General features: G+C 37.7%; 3 protein-coding genes across 4 annotated transcripts; 2 read left to right on the forward strand and 1 right to left on the reverse strand.

The window, feature by feature from the left end:
- The first annotated feature begins 365 nt into the window (after positions 1-365).
- On the forward strand, positions 366-20858 carry LOC104111492 (uncharacterized). 2 transcript variants are annotated; one of them, XM_070199860.1, is made up of 9 exons: positions 366-670; positions 6376-6670; positions 6757-7019; positions 16032-16239; positions 16307-16554; positions 17683-17889; positions 18725-18823; positions 18908-19244; positions 20590-20858. In XM_070199860.1, exons 4-9 carry the CDS (start codon positions 16173-16175, stop codon positions 20610-20612), a joined length of 981 nt encoding a protein of 326 aa, XP_070055961.1. In that variant the 5' UTR covers positions 366-670; positions 6376-6670; positions 6757-7019; positions 16032-16172; the 3' UTR covers positions 20613-20858. The 2 variants fall into 2 exon arrangements, with proteins under 2 accessions (XP_070055961.1, XP_018631586.1); XM_018776070.3 differs by lacking the exons at positions 366-670; positions 6376-6670; positions 6757-7019 and having other exon boundaries at positions 15992-16239.
- LOC138909940 (uncharacterized) lies at positions 2575-3492 on the forward strand. Its single transcript, XM_070201155.1, has one exon. It carries the CDS (start codon positions 2575-2577, stop codon positions 3490-3492), a length of 918 nt encoding a protein of 305 aa, XP_070057256.1.
- On the reverse strand, positions 13458-13913 carry LOC138909941 (uncharacterized). Its single transcript, XM_070201157.1, has one exon. It carries the CDS (start codon positions 13911-13913, stop codon positions 13458-13460), a length of 456 nt encoding a protein of 151 aa, XP_070057258.1.
- Positions 20859-21586: the final 728 nt, after the last annotated feature.

Consider the following 21586-nt stretch of genomic DNA (forward strand, 5'->3'; position numbering starts at 1 on the left):
TTGAACAGATGCAACAAACTCCGGTGATCAGTGTAGATCTCACAAGGGACACCGTACAAATAGTACCGCCAAATATTCAAGGTATGAACAATAGCTGTTAACTAAAGGTCATGGACATGATAGTTCTTTTCATGCACCACTACAAGAAAAGAGATCTTTAACGATCACTTATTCACGAAAGGAAATTAATTCAGTCGTTATATGTGTACTTATAGCGGCCAATATTTATTATGGTCGTTAAAAGTTATTTTTTACGAGAAAATTATTTCCGGTCCTTCAAATTTGTCAATCCCCTCGTTAAATCTGAATAAAAATGAAAAACGAGCGCTAATTTTTCCCTCCTTTATTTTCTCAACCAACTATCCGCACATAACCCCCAAATTATCCAAAAAACCCTACAATCTCTCACCCTAATGCTATCCCAAATCGCGCACAACAACTTCAGCAAAGACGAGGCAAAGAATCATGAACAAATAGGGCTCTCGCTGCAACTGGCCACTGCTCGATCAGCGAAGAAGTTCTAAAGTTAACACTATATATACAGAGCAGAGCAAAACTCAACAGATAATCACAAAAAGATTTGGGCTTCTTGCTGTACGTAGCTTATAATCTGTCTTCTCTGGTGAATCTGTGTCAACGCTAATAGGATTCCGTTCTCTTTCTCGTCAAGGTAAACTCAAGTTATAACTACCCTTTAATGTTGTTGTTTTATGTCAAAAGAAGGGCAGTTTTGAGGCACGTTTGGACTGATTTTCAACTTGTTTTCATAGAGTTTTCGGCTGAAATGTTGGTGGCATTTTGGAGCTAGTTTTTATGGGTTTTAGTTTTCATTTTACTGTTGCATTTTGCGGTTGTTTTGGGATTATTTTGGAGCTAATGTTGAGCTAATTTTGTCGAGAAAAACAACTGGGTTTGGGATGAGTTTAATCGATAGGAAGAGAAAAGATGAAATTAGGTGTTGGGATTTTAGAGAGAGGGTAACGATGGGCTTGGATGGTATTTGGATGATTTTTTCCTTCTGCTTTTTCGTCTCTTTTTGTTGGATTCTTTTTCGATCTCCTCCCTCTGTTCTCTCTCCGTCACTCTATCTATACTCCCCCTATTTTCGTCCGTCAAGTTATAATGGTGAATCTGTGTCGCTAAACTTGTAGTAATAACTATTGTGAAATCGCGTCTTTTTTTGATCTCTCTGCTTTTCAAATATTGGATTTCTTTTTAGAATTATATGTATATTTTCCAGATTTATAGTTACATTGACGCCCTTTATGGCGAGGCCTCTTATAGTACCTCTGCTATTTATTTGCTTGCCGGAAGATTAAAATTTAAGAATCAAACATGTTTGTAGGAATTAAATTTGCCTCTTAATTTATAACAATATGTGTTTAGATGTGGTGTTCCTTAGTTTTTCATTGTTTAGTTCCTGAAAAACCTCTTCTTGTGACCATTTATGATCAAATCAATCTGCAAAAAGATTACTACAATATTAATGTATTATTTCAGAAAGTTCAACAGAGAAACTCCATGTAACAATTCAAATAATATGTTAGTGGGATAAAAATAGCAAGGCCTGATGTTGTTTTTTTTTTTAAAAAAAAATTATTGCCTTTTACTAATTTATAAAATTACTACAGAAGAAAAAAAACTTCTTTGACTAGTTCTCTGAAACGTTCTTTGCTATTTAATTTAATGAATTGATCAAGTACTATTTTCTTATCTTACCTAGAAGATGATGTTCTGGCCAAATAAAGTTGAACTATATTTCTTAATTAGAATTAGTTTATGTGTTGAGATATGAATCTGTCAAAATATGATTCTTGTGCACCATAAGCGAAGATGTTGTAACTTTAAAATAAAATAGCTGACTGGGTCGCTGGAAATAGAGTTGTCAGGCTTGGCAATCGTGAAGCAACACTTGATTACCTTGTGCATTCAGAGCAAATGTAATTATGTTTTGCAGTTTAGTTTCTTGAATCCAAAGAGAGCAGATTGTTTAGTATTGACAGAAATGTGTCCCACCAGGGTAAAAAATGTATCTTAGAGCCGCTTAATTCTATTAGGAGTTGGCATGAATATATTAACACATTTCAGATGAGCCCTGAGAAATAAGAGATCGGAAGTTTACGATATCAATTTTCATTATATTTAATGGACATTGATATAATCAAAATCAATGCTTTAATTTTAATTCCAGAAAATAGAAGTTGTTATGTGATTATTATTCTGTTTCCATTATATTTCTTAGTGATATTTGTATTCATTATTGTAAAAGTTGTTAGATGATCATTGTTTTGTTTCTAAAGCATTGATCGTGGCTGTGATACTTTAGAAAGCTCACATATATAACCTCTGTTTGCTTTTATTTTAGATTTTTCAATCTAAATTAGGCATTTAAAAGACAATACGATGATTATTATCGGTTTTGCTTTAGTATACATTTGTACTACATACAAGTTGAAGTGTTTGCTTATTTGTTGGCTTGTTGAATAAATATTTACTTCTGGCTAATACATTATTTTAATCATATATACATATATATTACACATGCACCAGATTATGGCACCTGATAAGAAATAGATGGAACTTATCCATGACCGACTTGGTAATGCTTACAAGCTTGGGGTGGATAGTTTTTTGGATTTTTCTTTTACAAGATTAAGTGAAGCGCGTTTAATACGTTGTCCATGTATCAACTGTTGTAATACATCTTCGGGAACACGTGAGATGGTTAAGTCATATTTAATAGTACATGAAATAATTCAAAATTATACTTTTTGGTATCATCACGGGAAAAAGTTAGGTGAGCCACAATCAAATTTAGAAGATGTAGAAGATGATGACATTGAAGAAGCTGATGGTGAGGATGAAATACATGGGATCCTAAGAGATTTATACCCTGATTTTGATGCATACAATACAAACATTGATGGTGATGATTTTCTTGAGGAGAAACCAAATCTTGAAGCAAAAAAATTCTATAGGCTTTCAAAGGATTTTGAGCAACCATTGTACCAAAATTCAAAAGTTTCTAAACTTTCTACTATGGTTAAATTTCTTCATATCAAAAGTTTTGGGCGTTGGAGTCATGAGTCATTTAAAATGTTGTTGAAGATGTTGAAGGAAGATCTATTGCCTGATGAATCAAACTTGCCAGATTCATATTATGAGGCAAAGAAGATAAGTCGGGATCTTGGACTTTCTTACAGGAAGATTGATGCATGTAAGAATAATTGCATGTTATATTGGAAGGATGACAAGTTTCTTGAATCTTGCAAAGTTTGTGGAGCATCTAGATGGAAAGAGGATAAACATAGTGGAGAAACTAAATTTAAGAGTGGGAAAAAGATAGCGCACAAGATTTTATGTTATTTTCCCTTAAAGCCAAGACTCCAAAGATTTTTTATGTCCTTAAAGATATCATCTTTAATGACATGGCATCATGAAAAAAGAGTTGATGATGGAATGATGAGGCACCCAACTGACTCAATGGCATGAAAAAAGTTTGATGAACTTCACCAGTCTTTCGCCGCTGAACCTCGTAATGTTCGACTTGGACTTGCTAGTGATAGTTTTCAACCATTTGGAAGTTCTAGAACCCCATACAGCATTTGGCCTGTTGTACTTATTTCTTATAATTTACCACCTTGGCTATGTATGAAGCAAGAGAATTTTATTTTATCGATGCTTATTCCTGGTCCTGAAAGTCCGGGAGATGTAATTGATGTTTATCTTCAGCCTTTGATGGATGAATTAAAGGAATTATGGAAAACTGGAGTGAAGACCTATGATGCGTCAATCAGACAGAACTTTATATTGCATGCAGCTCTATTATGGACCATTAATGACTTTCCGACCTATGCAAATTTATCTGGATGGAGTACAAAAAAAAAAATTAGCTTGCCCATGTTGCAATAAAGAAACATCCTCAATCAGGTTAGAAAATGGTAAAAAGCAATGTTATATGGGTCATAGACGCTTTGTTCCTCTTAATCACAAATGGAGAAATGATAAAGAGTCATTTGATGGCACTAAGGAGCGAAGACTACCACCCAAAATTTTATCGGGTGAGGATATACTTGATCAAGTGGCTAACTTAGATGGTTTACCACTAACAAAGGATCCAAAGAAGAAGACTAAAATATTACATGAGAGTAGGGGTGATAATTGGAATAAGAAGAGTATTTTCTTTGATCTTCCCTATTGAAAAACTCTATTGTTGCGACATAAGTTAGATGTGATGCATATCGAGAAAAATGTATGTGACAATATTTTGGGGACAATATTAAATGTCAAAGGAAAAACTAAAGATACCATAAAAGATCGATTGGATTTGCAAGCAATGAACATAAGGAAAGAATTGCATCCAATTAAAAATGGGGATAAATATGAGCTACCGACAGCATGTTATACGTTATCTCCTGAAGAGAAGAATATATTTTTCAGATTCCTAAAGAACTTAAAGGTTCCGGATGGATATTCATCAAATATATCTTAGTGTGTCAACACTAAAGATCGCAAAATTTCAGGCCTAAAAAGTCATGATTGTCATGTTCTTCTACAATATTTACTTCCACTTGCTATACGCGGTATGCTTTGCAAATCTGTATGTGAACCTCTTATTGAGTTATCTTTATTTTTCAACTTGCTTGGAGCAAAATGTTTAAGAATGGATGAGTTAGAACAGATAGCAGCTCAAATTCCTATAACTCTGTGCAAGTTAGAAAAGGTATTCCCTCCTTCATTTTTTGATGTGATGGTGTACTTGCCGATCCATTTAGCTAATGAGGCTATGATTGCTGGACCTATTCAATATAGATGGATGTATCTAGTGGAGCGATGGCTATACTTTTTGAAATCTTTAGTTGGTAATAGGGCTTGTCGAGAAGGTTCTATCGCGGAGGGATATTTGGCAACTGAATGTTTGACTTTATGTTCAAGGTATTTGCATACAATGTAAACAAAATTTAATCATCTTGAGCGGAATTATGATGGTGATATTATTGAATCTGATGGAGGTTTAACAGTTTTTTGTCAACCTGAAAAAGAATTAAGAGCTGGAAAAATAGACAAACTTAATCCAAATGAATTAGAGCAAGCACATATTTATATTTTGAAGAACTGTGATAAAATTCAACCATTTCTCGAGTAAGTATTGACTCGACATAATAATTCACTTATACTTTATCTATGATTTCAATTAAAATGACATGTTATTCTTTAATTTTTTGTAGAGAGTTTTCACAAATTTTAGGTGATACCTCTCAAAAATATTCTGATAGGGAGTTCATTAGCTGGTTTAAAAAAAAGGTTAGTACTAGTTATATACTATTGTTATTTTTTAAAACATAATATTTATATATTATTTGCTAATTAAATTATATAATTGATTTTGATAGATTGTTGAATTGTACAAATGTGATAACAGTAAGAAAATGGAAGATTTGCTCATTTTGTCACGTGGTCCCCTGCCATATGTGAGACGTCTCAAAGGTTACATTACTAATGAATATATGTTTCATGTGGAAGACTATGACAGGGGTTTGAGAACTCAAAACTACGGGGTGGTTGTAGTTGGTAAGACAGATGAAGAGAACAAAAATATTGATTATTATGGAGAACTTACTGAGATTCTTGAATTGTAATTTATTGGAGGAAAAAGAGTGATCTTGTTTAGATGTATGTGGTTTGATGTGTATGACCAAGAAAAGGGAGTTAAAATGGATGAATATGGCTTTGTGAGTGTTAACCGTCAGCAATTATTGAAAACTAATGAGCCATTTGTATTAGCAAACCAAGCATTACAAGTATTTTGTGTCGACGATCCTTCAAATAAAGGCTGGCATGTTGCAAGAAAAGTTCTACCTCGTGATACTTTTGACATTTTGCAAGAAAAGGATGAGGATTTGGAGAATTTGGATAATTCTACACAAATGAAAAGGAAAAGAACCGATGAAGGTTTTTGACCTTTATTATGCATGTTGTTAATATTTATTTCCTTAGGCCTCTTGCTTCTCGCTTTCCTTTTGTGGTTTTACAAGTGAAGCCTTATTGTATCATGCATATTGTCTTTGTTTTTCTAACCACAGATAAGTTCTTTCATCAGCAGTTGGCTATAAAGTTTTTCCCTTTTTGACAGGAACTAATATTGATTTCTGTTTTTGTTATAAGAAAATGGCTGCAATATCTTGTTAAATATGTGGTTTTACAAGTTTAGCCTTGTTGTATTTTGTCTATGTTTTCTAATTCTAACACAAGTTAATTCTTTTATCAGTAATATTGGCACGAGAAATTTTGTGTGGATAAATAATTTTATTACTCATCTTAATGATTTTTATCTTTCTCAGCTAACAGTTACTCTATACTTTTATCTTATTTTAGGTTGACATGAATCCATCAAAATTTCAGAAGTCTGAAATGGGAGCAACTTCAAAGAATATACATCATGCATATATTCAACCTGGTGCTTTAGCAAGGGGAATGGGACACAACTTTGGATCTTTGGGTTCTGTACAAACAAGTATTGGAAAGAGAACTCTGATTGAAAAAAGTAAAAATCACAATTCAACAGCTTTTGAGCAGAATAAGCTTGCACATACTAATAATCTTGTGCCCCCTGGTTTCGCTTCGATGGAAGAGGATGCTCCCCTCGCTCAAAACTCTGAAGCGATACAAGGTCTCTTAAGTTATAACTTTTTGTTTTGTTTTGTTTCTTATTGGACTGGTATTGGTTTTATGTTTCACATAAATCAAAATTTGCAGAAACAGGAGCAACTTTGAAAAATGTACATAATGCATACATTCAACCTGCGGCTTTAACAAGGGGACGAGGACAAAGCTTTCGATCTTTGGGCTCTGAAAAAATAAATGTTGGCAAATAAATTTGATTGGCGAGATTAAAAATTACAACTCAGGGGCTTCTAAGCAGAATAAGCTAGAACATAGTGGTAATAATCTCATGTCTCCTGATTTTGATACGATAGAAGACGACATTCCCTTCACTCAAGAAGCTGAAATGATGCAAGGTCTTAAGTTTTAATTATTTATTTTTTGTTTGTTATACGACTAGAAGTTATTTTATGCTTTACTCAAATCAAAAGTTGCAGAAGTTGGAGCTATTTTTGTCACGCCCCGAGCCTGGGGGCAAGACCGGCACCCGGTGCCTCATCTATCCTTGGGTACCAACTTGCGACTAAGGGACTCTAGACATATAATGTCATACTTTGGATAGGGGCCACATTGCAAGATAATTTGTGAGGCAAAATATAAAACTGAATGGAAACTAACGCTGAATAAATGTCAATATAAAGTTAGGCCGGCAAGGCCGTCATAACTACTATAGCTGACAAGCCAACAAAATAAACATACAGGGCCTACAAGCCCAACATACTGCACTAACTGACAGAATATGTCTACAAGCCTTTACTGATGGATGTACTATGATCGAAACAGGGCCCCGACCTACCCATAGCCTATATACATATATACACAAGATGTACACAAAACTTCTAGACCCGGCAACTCCGAAGGACGTGGAGCTTACCGATAAAGATGAACTCAGGCAACACCTACTGAGGAGGTCTACCCGTCTGTCTGTCTGAACCTGCACGCATGGAATGCAGCGTCCTCAGAAAAAGGGATGTAAGTACAAAATAATGTACCGAGTATGCAAGGCAATAAAATAACTGAAAGCTGCAACTGAACTGAAAATATAATAACTGAAGGTAACTAGGAGTCAAAGATGATCTGGAGGTATACTTACCTGCTCATATTGACTCAACTCTCTCAATATAGTAAGTAAAATAAATGTCCAGTCTTATAAGGCTCGGTATATATATAACTGCTCTGCCGTAGTAGGCTCGCTCATAGGCGCTCGGCAAGACTAGGCTCTGTATCTCGACCAACTGGGCTCGCTCATAGGCGCTCGGCCACAGTAGGCTCGGTATAAAACTTACCATCTGATCAGAGGTTGCCCAATAGGGGCCTGCCCATCGATTATAGCTCGATGGTAATGAAAATACTGTAATACTGCATATATAGGCTCTCTGCTCTCTTGACTAGAACAAAACAATACTCAATTGAATATGAAGTCCCGATAAGGAGAATATTGTAAATTACGAGACTAGGAAAATATACATAAATTCCGGAATATGAATTTCTCTTTATGTCTCATTAGAAAATGCATGTATTTACGTGATCATGCCAAAATGAAGGAAGGGCTTAGCCTTAATATACATGGAGTAGGGAAAAATCCGTGTGATATTCTTGAGAAGGATTACACCGTACTCCCTTAAAATTGCAAAATCTCATGTTTCTTAAGATACTATGAAATCTCTATTTGAATTATTGAAGATCCGTACCCTTCTACGTTAGCTTCAGATTGCCTTCTACGTTAGCTTCAGATTGCCCATATGTAGAGCCTTGTCTATTCTGCTAAATGTTGAAAGATATGTATCTTTTAATTGCTAAAAGATATGTAGCTTTCTTTAAATTACAAGGCTTATTTTTGAATTGGTTGCCACATATCCCAATATGACTAAGAGTCATATGTTTTGGTAGTGGCTTGCTGCCACGTGGGGAGGGGGGTTTAATCTTATCCCATAACTTATTAGTTAATTAGGTAATATCCCGTTACCCGATAATTAACCAATTACCCACTTAGTTAAGAATTATCTCAAATTACTTAAAATACTACTCATTTTTAATACACATTATACATCATACTATCATGGTCATATGGTACCTTGTATGGCACTAGTCCATAAATACGGGGTATTATAGCTTGGACCGTATTTTATCCCAAATTGTCAAACTTCAACGAAACTCATTTTCTTCTATTTGCTTACCTTCTCTCCTTCACGAATTTACTCATCATGTGTTTGAAATAGCATAATGCTTATAATCTCAAGAAAATCTCATCCCCGAGTCTACGTCAATTATCTGTAGAAAAACTTTAATGTACGAAAAAGGCGAGATGTAACATCCTCCCCCCCTTAGAAACATTCGTCCTCGAATGTTTACTCTTAGATACTTTGGGAAAATGTTGCCAGAGTCTCCTCCGTACACTAGACTAAAACCAACCCGTACGCAGCCAGAAAACATACTGTACATGCCACACATGGCCAATGTCTATAAATAGCAACACTTGTCCTCACACAGATGTCTATTATAAATTCTGAAAGTCAAAAATAAGAGCTTACCTGATGACCTACCGGCCTGAATAGAGCTGTGCTGAGGTATCGCACCTCGATCCATATCTTCTTTTTGAAATAGTAGGGGGTATTTAGACTTCATTTCTTCCTCCGCTTCCCACGTCATCTCTTCCACATTCTTGCTTCTCCATAAAACCTTTACGTAGGATATTTCCTTATTCCATAGCTGGCGGATTTGTCGGTCTAGGATGGCAACCGGAATTTCCTCGTATGATAAGTCCTCCGTAATCTGTACATCATCCGTGGGCACCACTCGCGTAGGATCGCCAATGCACTTCCGTAGCATTGATACGTGAAACACCGGATGGACAGACTCCAATTCTGAGGGTAATTCTAACTCATATACTACTTGGCCCCCTCTTTGAATGATCCTATAAGGCCCAATATACTGTGGGCTAAGCTTGCCTTTCTTTCCAAACCTCATCACGCCCTTCATAGGTGACACCTTTAAGAATACCCAGTCATTAATCCCGAACTCTAAGTCTCATCGCCGCACGTCAGAATATGACTTCTGGTGACTCTGGGCTGTCAACAGTCACTCATGGATAAGTTTTACTTTCTCTGCAGCCTGCTGAACTAGGTCTGGCCCATGTAACCCAGATTCTCCAACATCAAACCACCCTATAGGAGATCTGCACTTACGCCCATACAAAGCCTCGTATGGAGCCATTTGGATACTGGAGTGGTAACTGTTATTATATGAAAACTCGATAAGAGGTAGATGTTCATCCCAACTTCTTTTAAAATCCAACACACATGCTAGTAACATATCCTCGAGTGTCTGAATTGTGCGCTCGGCTTGTCCATCAGTCTGTGGATGAAAAGGTGTGCTGAGATTCACCTGAGTCCTGAGAGATCTCTAAAATGACCTCCAAAAATGTGCTATAAACTGGGCCCCACGGTCAGATATAATAAATACCGGTATTTTATGAGCCTATCGATTATCACCCATATGGAATCGAACTTACGATGAGAGCGAGGTAAACCCATGACAAAGTCCATGTTTATCGCCTCCCATTTCCACGTCGGGATCTCTATAGTCTGCATTAGCCCTCCGAGTTTCTGGTGCTCTACCTTCACCTGCTAGCAACTAGGACACTGAGCGACAAACTCATCAATGTTCTTCTTCATATCATTCCACCAGTACACATCCTTAATGTCATGGTACATCTTCGTCGACCCAGGATGAATAGAGTACCACAAATAATGTGCCTCTGACATAATCTTGTCTCATAGCCCTGCCACATCTAGAACACACAAACGACCCCTGTATCTAAGAACCCCATCTCGCTTGAGCTCTAACAATGACTTCTTCTACTGCGGAATTAGCTCTCTCAACTTGACCAACTCTGGGTCCTCTTACTGCCTCTCTTTTACCTCAGCTTTGAGAGATGATTTTGCAGTATTTTGGAGTACAACTCTACCATTGCTAGAGTCTACTAACTGAACCCCCAAACAAGCCAATTGATGAATCTCTCTAACTAATTGTATTTTCTCGGCCTCTACATGTGCTAAGCTACCCATAGATCGGTGACTTAAGGCATCTGCTATAATATTAACTTTCCCTGGATGGTAGAGAATGTTAACATCGTAATCTTTCAATAACTCAAGTCATCGCCTCTGTCGCAAATTCAACTCTTTTCGCTTGAGGATATATTGCAGGCTTTTATGATTTGTGAATACATCAACATGAACACTATATAAATAATGCTGCCATATCTTAAGTGCATGGACAACCGTAGCTAACTCGAGGTCGTGGGTCGGATAATTCCGCTCGTGCTTCCTTATTTGCCTTGAAGCATACGTAATTACTTTCCCATGTTACATCAGGACATATCCTCACCCGACACCTGAGGCATCACAATACATGGCATAACCATCTGGACCCTCTGGAAGTGTTAGAACTGGCGCTGAGGTCAACCTGTTCTTAAGCTCCTGGAAACTCTGCTCGCAAGCCTCTGTCCACTGAAACTTAGCTTCTTTCTGTGTTAACTACGTTAATGGTTCCTAAAGGGAAGATAACCCTTTACGAACCTCCGGTAGTATCCTGCTAAGCCTAGAAAGCTACGAACCTCTGTCAGAGTGGTAGGTCTAGGCCAGGATTTCACAGCCTCAATCTTCTGAGTGTCTACCTTTATACCTCCATCGGATACAATGTGCCCTAAGAATGCTACAGACTTCAACCAGAACTCACATTTAGAAAACTTATCATACAATTTACTATCACAGAGGTTTGGAGTACCGCTCGTAGGTTGTCCGCATGCTCATCCTCTGAAAGTGAATAAACCAGAATATCATCAATAAATACTATCACGAACAGATCTAAAAATGGCCGGAATAGGCTATTCATCAAGTCCATAAATATGGCAGGTGCATTCGTCAACCCGAAGGACATGAAAAAGAACTCGAAGTGGCCATATCGGGTTCTGAAGACTGTCTTGGGAATATCTTTCTCCCGAACTCTGACTTGGTGGTACCCCGACTTCAAATCTATCTTTGAAAAGCATCTAGCTCCCTGCAACTGATCAAACAAGTCATCTATCCTTGGAAGTGGATACTTATTCTTAATAGTTACCTTGTTTTGTTGCCTATGATCGATACACATCCTCAGCGAGCCGTCTTTCTTTCGTACAAACAGTACCGGTGCACCCCAAGGTGAGGTACTGGGCCTGATGAAACCTTTCTCCAGCAAATCTTTTAACTGCTCCTTCAACTTCTTCAATTCGGCAGGTGCCATTCTATACGAAGGGATGGATATTGGTTGAGTTCCCGGAAGCAAATCAATGCCAAAATCAATCTCTCGCTCTGGAGGAATACTTGGAAGTTCATCTGGGAATACATCTGCGTACTCTTTGACTACTGGAATAGGCTGAAGTGTAGGTATCTCAGCATCTGCATCTCTAACTCACACAATATGATAAATGCACCCTTTGGCAATCATCTTCCTCGCCTTCAGATAAGAAATAAACCTACCTCTGGGTGTCGCTGTATTAAGTACCCATTTAAGGACTAGCTCACCCGGAAAATGAAATCTAGCTATCTTTGCTCGACAATCAACTGTGGCATAGCAAGCTGCCAACCAGTCCATGCCCATGATAGCATCAAAATCCAACATCTCTAGCTCAACTAGGTCGGTTGAGGTTTGACGACCACAAACTGACACCGTACAACCTCGGTAAACCCGTCTAGCAATAATCGATTCTCCGATCGGTGTAGATACCTCAAAAGGATCACTTAGTATTTCAGGTACTATACCAAACTTCCCCGCGACAAATGGGGTAATACACGATAAAGTAGATCCTGGGTCTATCAAGGCATAAGCATCGTGAGAGAAAATGGTCAACATACCTGTCACAACGTCTCCTGGTCCTATCGACCCGCTAAAGCATAGCTACGATTCTAGTTACCACCTGAACTGGAACCTCTACCTCTGCCTCTACCTCTACCAGCGGAAGACTGAGACTCGCGCCCTGAAGGATGCACGGACATAGATGATCCTGTTGTTTAATTCACTGGTTGTGCCATACCCCAAGAATCTCTATTTGGGCAATCTCGCATCATATGCCCCGGACGTCCACATGTATAACAAGCATCGGAACTGGCTCGGCATTGGCCCAAGTGTCCTCTACCCCAGATGTCACACCACGACGAAAATGGCTGTCTGTCTTGAACCTCGCTGTCGCCACAAACCCGATGCCCGGGAGCTTTCACCTGGTCCTGACTGAGTATAGCAGTCATACCTGTAACCCTGTAGCTGAGGTGGCAGAGGCCTAGGTGGCCGTTTAAAGTATTGGGGCCTATAACTGCCCTGAGGCTGCTCCTGAGACCTGGCAAACCTCATCCTCTTATGCTGTCCTGACTCAGTCCTCTCTGTACCCTGCTGTCGACGCCTACCCCTTTCTATATTCTGGGCGAATGCCTGAATCCGGGAGATATCCATACTATCCTGCAATGCAGCAGGTGGCACATGCCTCGGTTAAATTTGGGGCCAACCCTGCTATAAACCTGTGAATTCTGTCCCGCATAGTAGCAACTATGGATGGTGCATATCTGGCCAATGAGTCAAAATGGAGACTATACTCTCGAACACTCATATTGCCCTGCTTGAGGGCTAGAAACTGATCGACTCGAGCCTGTCGGATCTCCCGCGGTAAGTACTGGTCACGGAAGGCATCCGCAAATAGATGGAGGTGCATCACATCCCCTGGAACTCTCCCATCCCTCGTACCAAAGGATTGCTATATCTCGGAGTCAAAAAGCTGCTAACTCAACTGCCTCTTTCTCCGTGGCATGCATAACCCGAAAGATCCTATGAAGCTGATCTATGAAATCCTGCGGGTCCTCCCCCTGATCTATCCCCGTAAACTCTGGGGGACTCAAAGAAATAAACTCTCGGACCCTTGAACTCCCAGACCCCTCAGAAGATCCTGCACTAGCGGATGCCCTAGCTTGTTGCTGGATAGCTATCAACTGTGTCAACAAATGCACCGCACTCCTCAAGTCCTGATCTAATGGAAGCAGAGGGGGAACTAGATGTGCGATCTCCCTAGGAATCTCCTCAGGTGGTGGAGGAGCCAGTAATGGCTGAGTAGGGGTCTCTCCGTAGGCCTCAGATTGGGCCCCATCTACTGGGGGTACCCTGCTAGTCCCCTCACCTACTGCTGTATCTCTCCTATGGCTAGCCATAGTCTTCCTAGTCAGCGTCATTTGTGCATGCAAATGCCAACACGTAAGTTTAACTCAAATTTCCTATAACTTAGTTCTACATCACGTTTTAGATTTGAAAGAAGGGTAATCAACTCCTAAATACCCTGTAGTCCCCTGCTTATATAATATGGTGCACCACACATCTATAAACAAGACCATACTAGACACGACTTGTAGACTCCCTAGGACAGAACTGCTCTGATATCACTTTTGTCACGCCCCGAGCCTGGGGGCGAGACCGGCACCCGGTGCCTCATCTATCCTTGGGTACCAACTTGCGACTAAGGGATTCTGAACATAAAATGTCATACTTTGGCCAGGGGACACATTGCAAGACAATTTGTGGGGTAAAATATAAAACTGAATGGAACTAATGCTTACTAAATGTCAATATAAAGCTGGGCTGGCAAGGCCGTCATAACTACTACAGCTGACAAGCCAACAAATATACATATAGGGCCTACAAGCCCAACATACTGTACTAACTAACAGGATATGTCTACAAGCCTCTACTGATGGATGTATTGTGATCAGAACAGGGCCCCGACCTACCCATAGCCTATATACATATATACACAAGATGTACATAAAACTTCTAGACCCGGCAACTTCGAAGGATGTGGAGCTTACCGTTAAAGCTGAACTCAGGCAACACCTACTGAGGAGGTCTACCCGTCTGTCTGTCTGAACCTGCACGCATGGAATGCAGCGTCCCCAGAAAAAGGGATGTAAGTACGAAATAATGTACCGAGTATGCAAGGCAATAAAATAACTGAAAGCTGCAACTGAATTGATAATATAATAACTGAAGGTAACTGGGAGTCAAAGATGATCTGGAGGTATACTTATCTGCTGATATTAACTCAACTCTCTCAATATAGTAAGTAAAATAAATGTCTAGTCTTATAAGGCTCGGTATATATATAACTGCTCTGCCGTAGTAGGCTCGCTCATAGGCGCTCGGCCAGACTAGGCTCTGTATCTCGACCAACTAAGCTCGCTCATAGGCGTTCGGCCACAGTAGGCTCGGTATATAACTTACCATCTGATCAGAGGTTGCCCAATAGGGTCCTGCCCATCGATTATAGCTCGATGGTAATGAAAATACTATAATACTGCATATATAGGCTCTCTGCTCTCTTGACTAGAACAAGACAATACTCAATTGAATATGAAGTCCCGATAAGGAGAATATTGTAACTTACGAGACTAGAAAAATATACATAAATTCCGGAATATGAATTTCTCTTTATGTCTCGTTATCAAACGCATGTATTTACGTGATCATGCCAAAATGAAGGAAGGGCTTAGCCTTAACATACCTGGAGTAGGAAAAAATTCGTGTGATATTCTTGAGAAGGATTATACCGTACTCCCTTAAAATTGTAAAATCTCACGTTGCTTAAGATACTATGAAATCTCTGTTTGAATTATTGAAGATCCGTACCCTTCTACGTTAGCATCAGATTGCCTTCTACGTTAGCTTCAGATTGCCCATATGTAGAGCCTTTGCTATTCTGTTAAATGTTGAAAGATATGTATCTTTTAATTGCTAAAAGATATGTAGTTTTCTTTAAATTAAAAGGCTTATGTTTGAATTGGTTGCCACATATCCCAATATGACTAAGAGTCATATGTTTTGATAGTGGCTTGTTGCCACGTGGGGATGTGGGGGGTTTAATCTTATCCCATAATTTATTAGTTAATTAGGTAATATTTCGTTACCCGATAATTAACCAATTACCCACATAATTAAGAATTATCTCAAATTACTTAAAATACTACACATTTTTAATACACTTTATACATCATACTATTATGGTCATATGGTACCTTGTATGGCACTAGTCCATAAATACAGGGTATTATAGCTTGGACCGTATTTTACCCCAAATTGCCAAACTTCGACGAAACTCATTTTCTTCTATTTGCTTACCTTCTCTCCTTCACGAATTTACTCATCACGTGTTTGAAATAGCATAATGCTTATAATCTCAAGAAAATCTCATCCCCGAGTCTACGTCAATTAACTGAAGACAAACTTTAATGTACGAAAAATGCGAGATATAATAATTTTGAAGAATGTACGAGACACTTATAGTCAACCTACTGCTTTAGCAAGGGAATGTGGGCAAAACGTAAGATCTTCGGGCTCGGCAAAAGGAAGCGTTGGAAAGAGAAATCTGGTTGGCGAAAGTAAAAAATCACAACTCAACAGCTTCTGAGCAGAATAAGCTAGCACATAATAGTACTAATCTTATGCCTCCTAGTTTCGATCCGATGGAAGATGATGTTTCCCTCGCTCAAGAAGATGAAATGATGCAAGGTCTCAAGTTTAATATTTTTTTTGTTTGTTATAAGACTGGAATTTATTTTATGTTAAAAATTTGCAGATTTATGTGAACCTGAAAAGCCAAAAAAGGTGAGAGAAAAGAACAAGAATAAAGATGTAGCAGGACTCAAACCCGAAGAAAAGTTTAGAGTCAACTTTTACAACAATCGGGTTGTTGGAAAGCATCAAGCCTCATTTTCGAGACACTTGGGTATATTGGTGCGTGATCGTAATATGTGTCCGTTGCAAGTACATTCATGGAAGAACATCGGAGAAGATAAGCTGGAACACATGTGGCGAGCTGTTACAGTAAGTATTTAAACCACTATTAAAGCAATACATTCTTGGAGTTGAATCACTAATGCCACAAACTGTTAGAGAACTGTTATTTGGATGTAAATTCAAAAAGAAGAGGAAAAGGAGAAAAACATGGGAGGTGGTCCCTTTACCACTCACGTGGACAATATTGGAGGAATGAAGTAGAAGAGCTTTATATGAGAATTTTTGGATCTGGTTTTTTAATTGGAATTCTCACTTTACTAACACTTATTTCTTGTTTTCTGTGAATCTTTATTTTTAAGCTGGTTTTTTGCATATATAAGTTGTCTTGAATCTCTGTTAGTGATCTCTGCCAATTACATTGTTAATAGTGTGAAATAGTTGATGCTTTACAAAGCTTCTTGATATTGAAGTGATCTCTGCCTGGGTTTGGGAACTCTAGCATCTAAATAGCAGTATGGAATTCTTCATCTTCCTAATTGAACTTTATTCTTTTAAAATCCTCTCTTTGGTTTCTCTCTGTATTACCTTGATCCTTTGCCAATTCGTTTATAAGGCGCATGTGCCCTGGTGATAAATGAAGTTACAGTGTAACCATAAGATGGTGGTTGTAGAATAGCCAGGAACTGCTCATAGGAAAAGGGCAGAACAGCTGTAATCAAGCATATACCTTCACATGCAGAATGACAGGGAGTTATCAGGGGATTAGGCAGCCAGCTTAATCTTCTTGTCATTCAGAACTTGACTTTTCTCTAACTTGTTACTAACTTGATTGACAATTTACTTTACACAATTGAGTTACAAGAGGTATCTATTTATAGACGCGAATGTAGGGTAGGAAATTTGGAAATATGCGTTAATCACTGAAGGATTGAGTGCGAGTTATTTATTGAACTGCTTGATTATATTTATGAGAGCAATGCATTTATTACACAGTTTTACTATATTTATTATTTCGGAGCAAAACTTGACTTTGACAACGGTGAGTTTATTGCACGTTCTAGCTGAATCAGTTACTTTCTTCTTAACACGTTTCGTCAAACTTAAGGCGCTGAAACAACTTTGTTTTTCAAATCAATTGGAAAGTGGCTGCATTACTAATTTGCCTTTTTTCAAGTCCTTTCCTTTCTTGATTGATGATTTTGCAAAATATTTTAGTACAAATTTGACAGTGATGACATGAATGATCAAAGAGATCATGTCTTAAACCATATGAAAAAGTTATGGACCAATTGGAGAGGATCATTGCACAGGTATGTGAAGTTTAAGCCATTGCATGAAGCTCTAAAAGATGTCCCGAAGGAGGTAGACAAGAGTGATTTGGAATGGTTGGTCAAGGAACATTTTTTAAGTGAAAAATTTAAGGTAAGACTTCATAACTACTTTTTAACTTCTTATTATTGCAAGTAACAGTTTATGATTTCAATGGTTTGTTCTTAATATAGGAAACAAGTATTAGAAACTCGATCAATAGGTCTAAGTTGAGAATGCCTCATCGTACGGGTTGCAAGCCGATTAGATAAATTATTTACGAACTAGTAAGTGCACAGTGCAATCCGATTCATATTCGCTGAAGAGTGCTTTTTCCAGTTTAATTTTTGCACCTTGAACTGCAAACTACAGTGTTTATTGGCTTTGATTTTACATGTTTGGTTTAGCAATGTTACAGAATTACTAATTCTAAAAAAAAATTGCAACAGAATAATATGGAAGTAAAGGACTTGACTGGTACTATATAAATTTTCTGCATGGGATCTTTTTACTGTTTTTCAACATGAGGTGATCTAGTCTTCTGCTCGACATCTTTTACCTTCATAGGGCTAGCTATTACCACTCTCCTTTTAATCAGCAATTGTCATGACAATATATCTTTCTTGATGGCAATGTTCTGCTGCAACAGTTCAGCATTACTAGCAGTGGTGAAGCCAGAAAAGTCAATAAGAGTGTTCAAATTTTGAACACCCTTTGCCAGTAGACTATGCAAGGGTGTTCAAAGTTTATTTTTAATCAATATCAAATAATATTTTACCTTATACGTATTATAAATTTTCGACGAAGGGTGTTCAGTTGACTACCCTTAGGCCAACATAGCTTCGCCCCTGCTACTGAGGCAGGTTCTGATGCCACTTGCTCCAAACTAAGGGGGGATCTTCACACAGTGTTTAATGTCTTTGTTTGACTTGTTTATTTAAATGTGAAGGGATGCAAAGACGGTAATCTACCGAACATGGCGACTATCTTCTTTGAGACTCACAAGAAAGAAGACACGCTTGTAGAACCTGAAGCTAGTAAAATATATGTATGTTTATTGATGAACTTTATTTTACATCCTTCATTTTATTTTTATGTATTTTATTATTTTAATTTTTTTTGTATTTTATAGACTGAAATACAAGAGGTGGTACAATCTGAGCCATCTCTTACGAATATCGAGGTAATAGAAAGGTGTTTCGGACCTCAAAATAAGAGTCATGTGGTTGGATTAGGGGGTGGTATAACCACTAAGGAGTTGAAAGGCGGTAGCTTCTCAAAGGCTGCAATACTGGTTGAGCTGAATGCAACTCGAAAAGAAAAAGAATCACTACAGACCGAGCTGAATGCAACTAAAAACGCAAAAGAATCTCTGGAAAAATATATGGACGACTTTGAGTCTAAGTATGATCATCTTATAAGCTTACTGTTCTTCAAGTCAACAAAGTACAAGTTGAAGTATTTAATAGGTGCGCAAGCTTTCTACCAATTTTTATATGATGAATATCCTTAAATGAATTTAGTGAAATCTTTTATTGTTAGTTAAATAAAGTACTGACCTTGATATATGTATAGTTACTCTAATAATCCAATTAGATATGTGCATCTCAGATTTATTGTTTGAACATATAATATTATATGTGCTTGGCAAGCTAAAAGATGTAAATTCATGTGGACTAAATTCACAGTTTAGTATCTTTTTACTATCTTGTGTATTAAACATGATATATGTGGTGATTTTGAGTCGTGCAAATGAAACCCGAGATAACGAATGCAAAGTTCATTCATGTAATCTTCTCTTATGATATCAGGCCTGTTTGCAAGCACCTGTAAAAAATACAATAAATAAATGACTATAGTTGCTGAAGAACAGTGAAATCAATAGGAAATGACATCTAGTCTTAAGTGCACATTCTTGGCAAAAATCATGATGCTTAAACAAGTGAAGTAAATTCAGAGAACAAGTCTAACATATTACACTAATATTGACTATATATCAGGACAAAAAAAGTTTAACTGTCACTAGAATTGACTATATACTGTAAAACAGAAATGTTCATTTGTTCCTTTAAAAGTTTGGATTGACGTGTATTCACCATGCAATATTTATTTCTGCAATGACCCTAAGAAGTTCTAAATATGTTGGTTTATACTAATAAGCCACGGATTGACCGAATATGAGACTCCTACTCCTGCCAAAAAGAACGATGAACACTAGCAAACAGGACACTCTGCTTATAGTCAACAATTCTTCCACTTGATAGAACTCCACTTTATTCCAATTAAGATTGCCTTTGCTTTAGCCATGTTGCTGCTTTTGGGTAAGTAACATTGTTCGAAATTGTTACACCTAAACAACACACCTAAACAAATTGCTTTAGCCATGTTGCTGCAACCTAACTGATGTACCTCGCTTCAATTGTTTTTTCCCATTTTGGTTATGTAATACAGTAACTTGTGAAGTCCTAAATAACCAATAATTCACACTGAGTGTTTCTTTCTTGTTAAAGATAAATTAGTTTTTTCTAAGGTTCTTCCTAAACACCATTGTGCAAAAGGAGGGAATAGTAATACTTTTTTGTATGATATCATTTGCTCCCAATATTATGGCTATTATACTGTTGGCGAGCATTTTTAATACGTTTCATGATACTCTTAATGTTGGATTTAGTAACGTTGTTATAAGAAGCATTGGTTGTTTATAGTATTTTAAAATATTCTTCGCTTCGTGGTTTTATATTTTACTGTGTGGTAGCAACTTACCAATATTAAATCTTGTTTTCTTACTCAACTAATATGAACCTTTTTTAACAGATAAAGGGCCCGAAGAAGTTTGAAGAATCATCCTTAAAGATAATTCCGAGCAAGTTGAATTAGCAGCTGGAATTGTTGAAGAACAATGGAAATCTATTTTGTTTTATTAGGAGTTGTCGTCATCTGTACAAACTACTATCTCACTTTCTCTTTAATTTTCTGTTTTGTTTAAGGAATTGAAAAAAAAGGATCATGCAATTTGGATGTAATATATTATTGCTACTTTGATGCTTTAGTTCTTTATAATTAGAAAAGATGTTTTATGTCAATATTGACTTCATTCTTTGTATCATGTTGAATGCGTGTAATATATTTATTAATTTAAATTTCACATTAGCGAAGAAAAATTTTTGTTTTTGAAAAGCATGTCGTTGAAAGTACATACAACTAACGAATGGAATTCCGGTCGCCAAACACTAACAACGACTGAAAATTAGTTATTGCTAGTGAAGTGTTTAACGATTGGGACGATATTTAACGATGGGAAAATCCCCTCGCTAATGTTGGTATAACAATTGGATTCCTTGCCATCGTTAAAAGAGTTTTTACGATTGGATCAAAATCTGGTCGTTTACCTTTAATGACGGAGGCACTAACGACCGGCGACGACCAGTTTTTACCCCATCGTAATTGACTGATAACGACCGGATTTAGAGTTTTAACGACCGAATTTCCCATCGTTAAAGACCTATTTTCCTATAGTGCACCTTCAGGTGTCTGGACGCGTAGGCAATCACCCTACCGTCCTGCATCAACACCGTGCCCAGACCAATCCGTGACGCATCACAATACACAGTATAAGACCCCGAACCTGTAGGCAGTACCAATACTGGGGCTGTAGTCAAAGCTATCTTGAACTTCTGAAAGCTCTCCTCAAACTCCTCTATCCACCTGAACGGAGCACCCTTCTGGGTCAGCCTGGTCATAGGTGCTGCAATAGATGAGAAACCATCTACAAATCGACGGTAATACCCCGCCAAACCAAGAAAACTCTGGA

This window comes from Nicotiana tomentosiformis, chromosome 4 (genome assembly GCF_000390325.3).
Source record: "Nicotiana tomentosiformis chromosome 4, ASM39032v3, whole genome shotgun sequence".
NCBI classification, from domain to species: domain Eukaryota; kingdom Viridiplantae; phylum Streptophyta; class Magnoliopsida; order Solanales; family Solanaceae; genus Nicotiana; species Nicotiana tomentosiformis.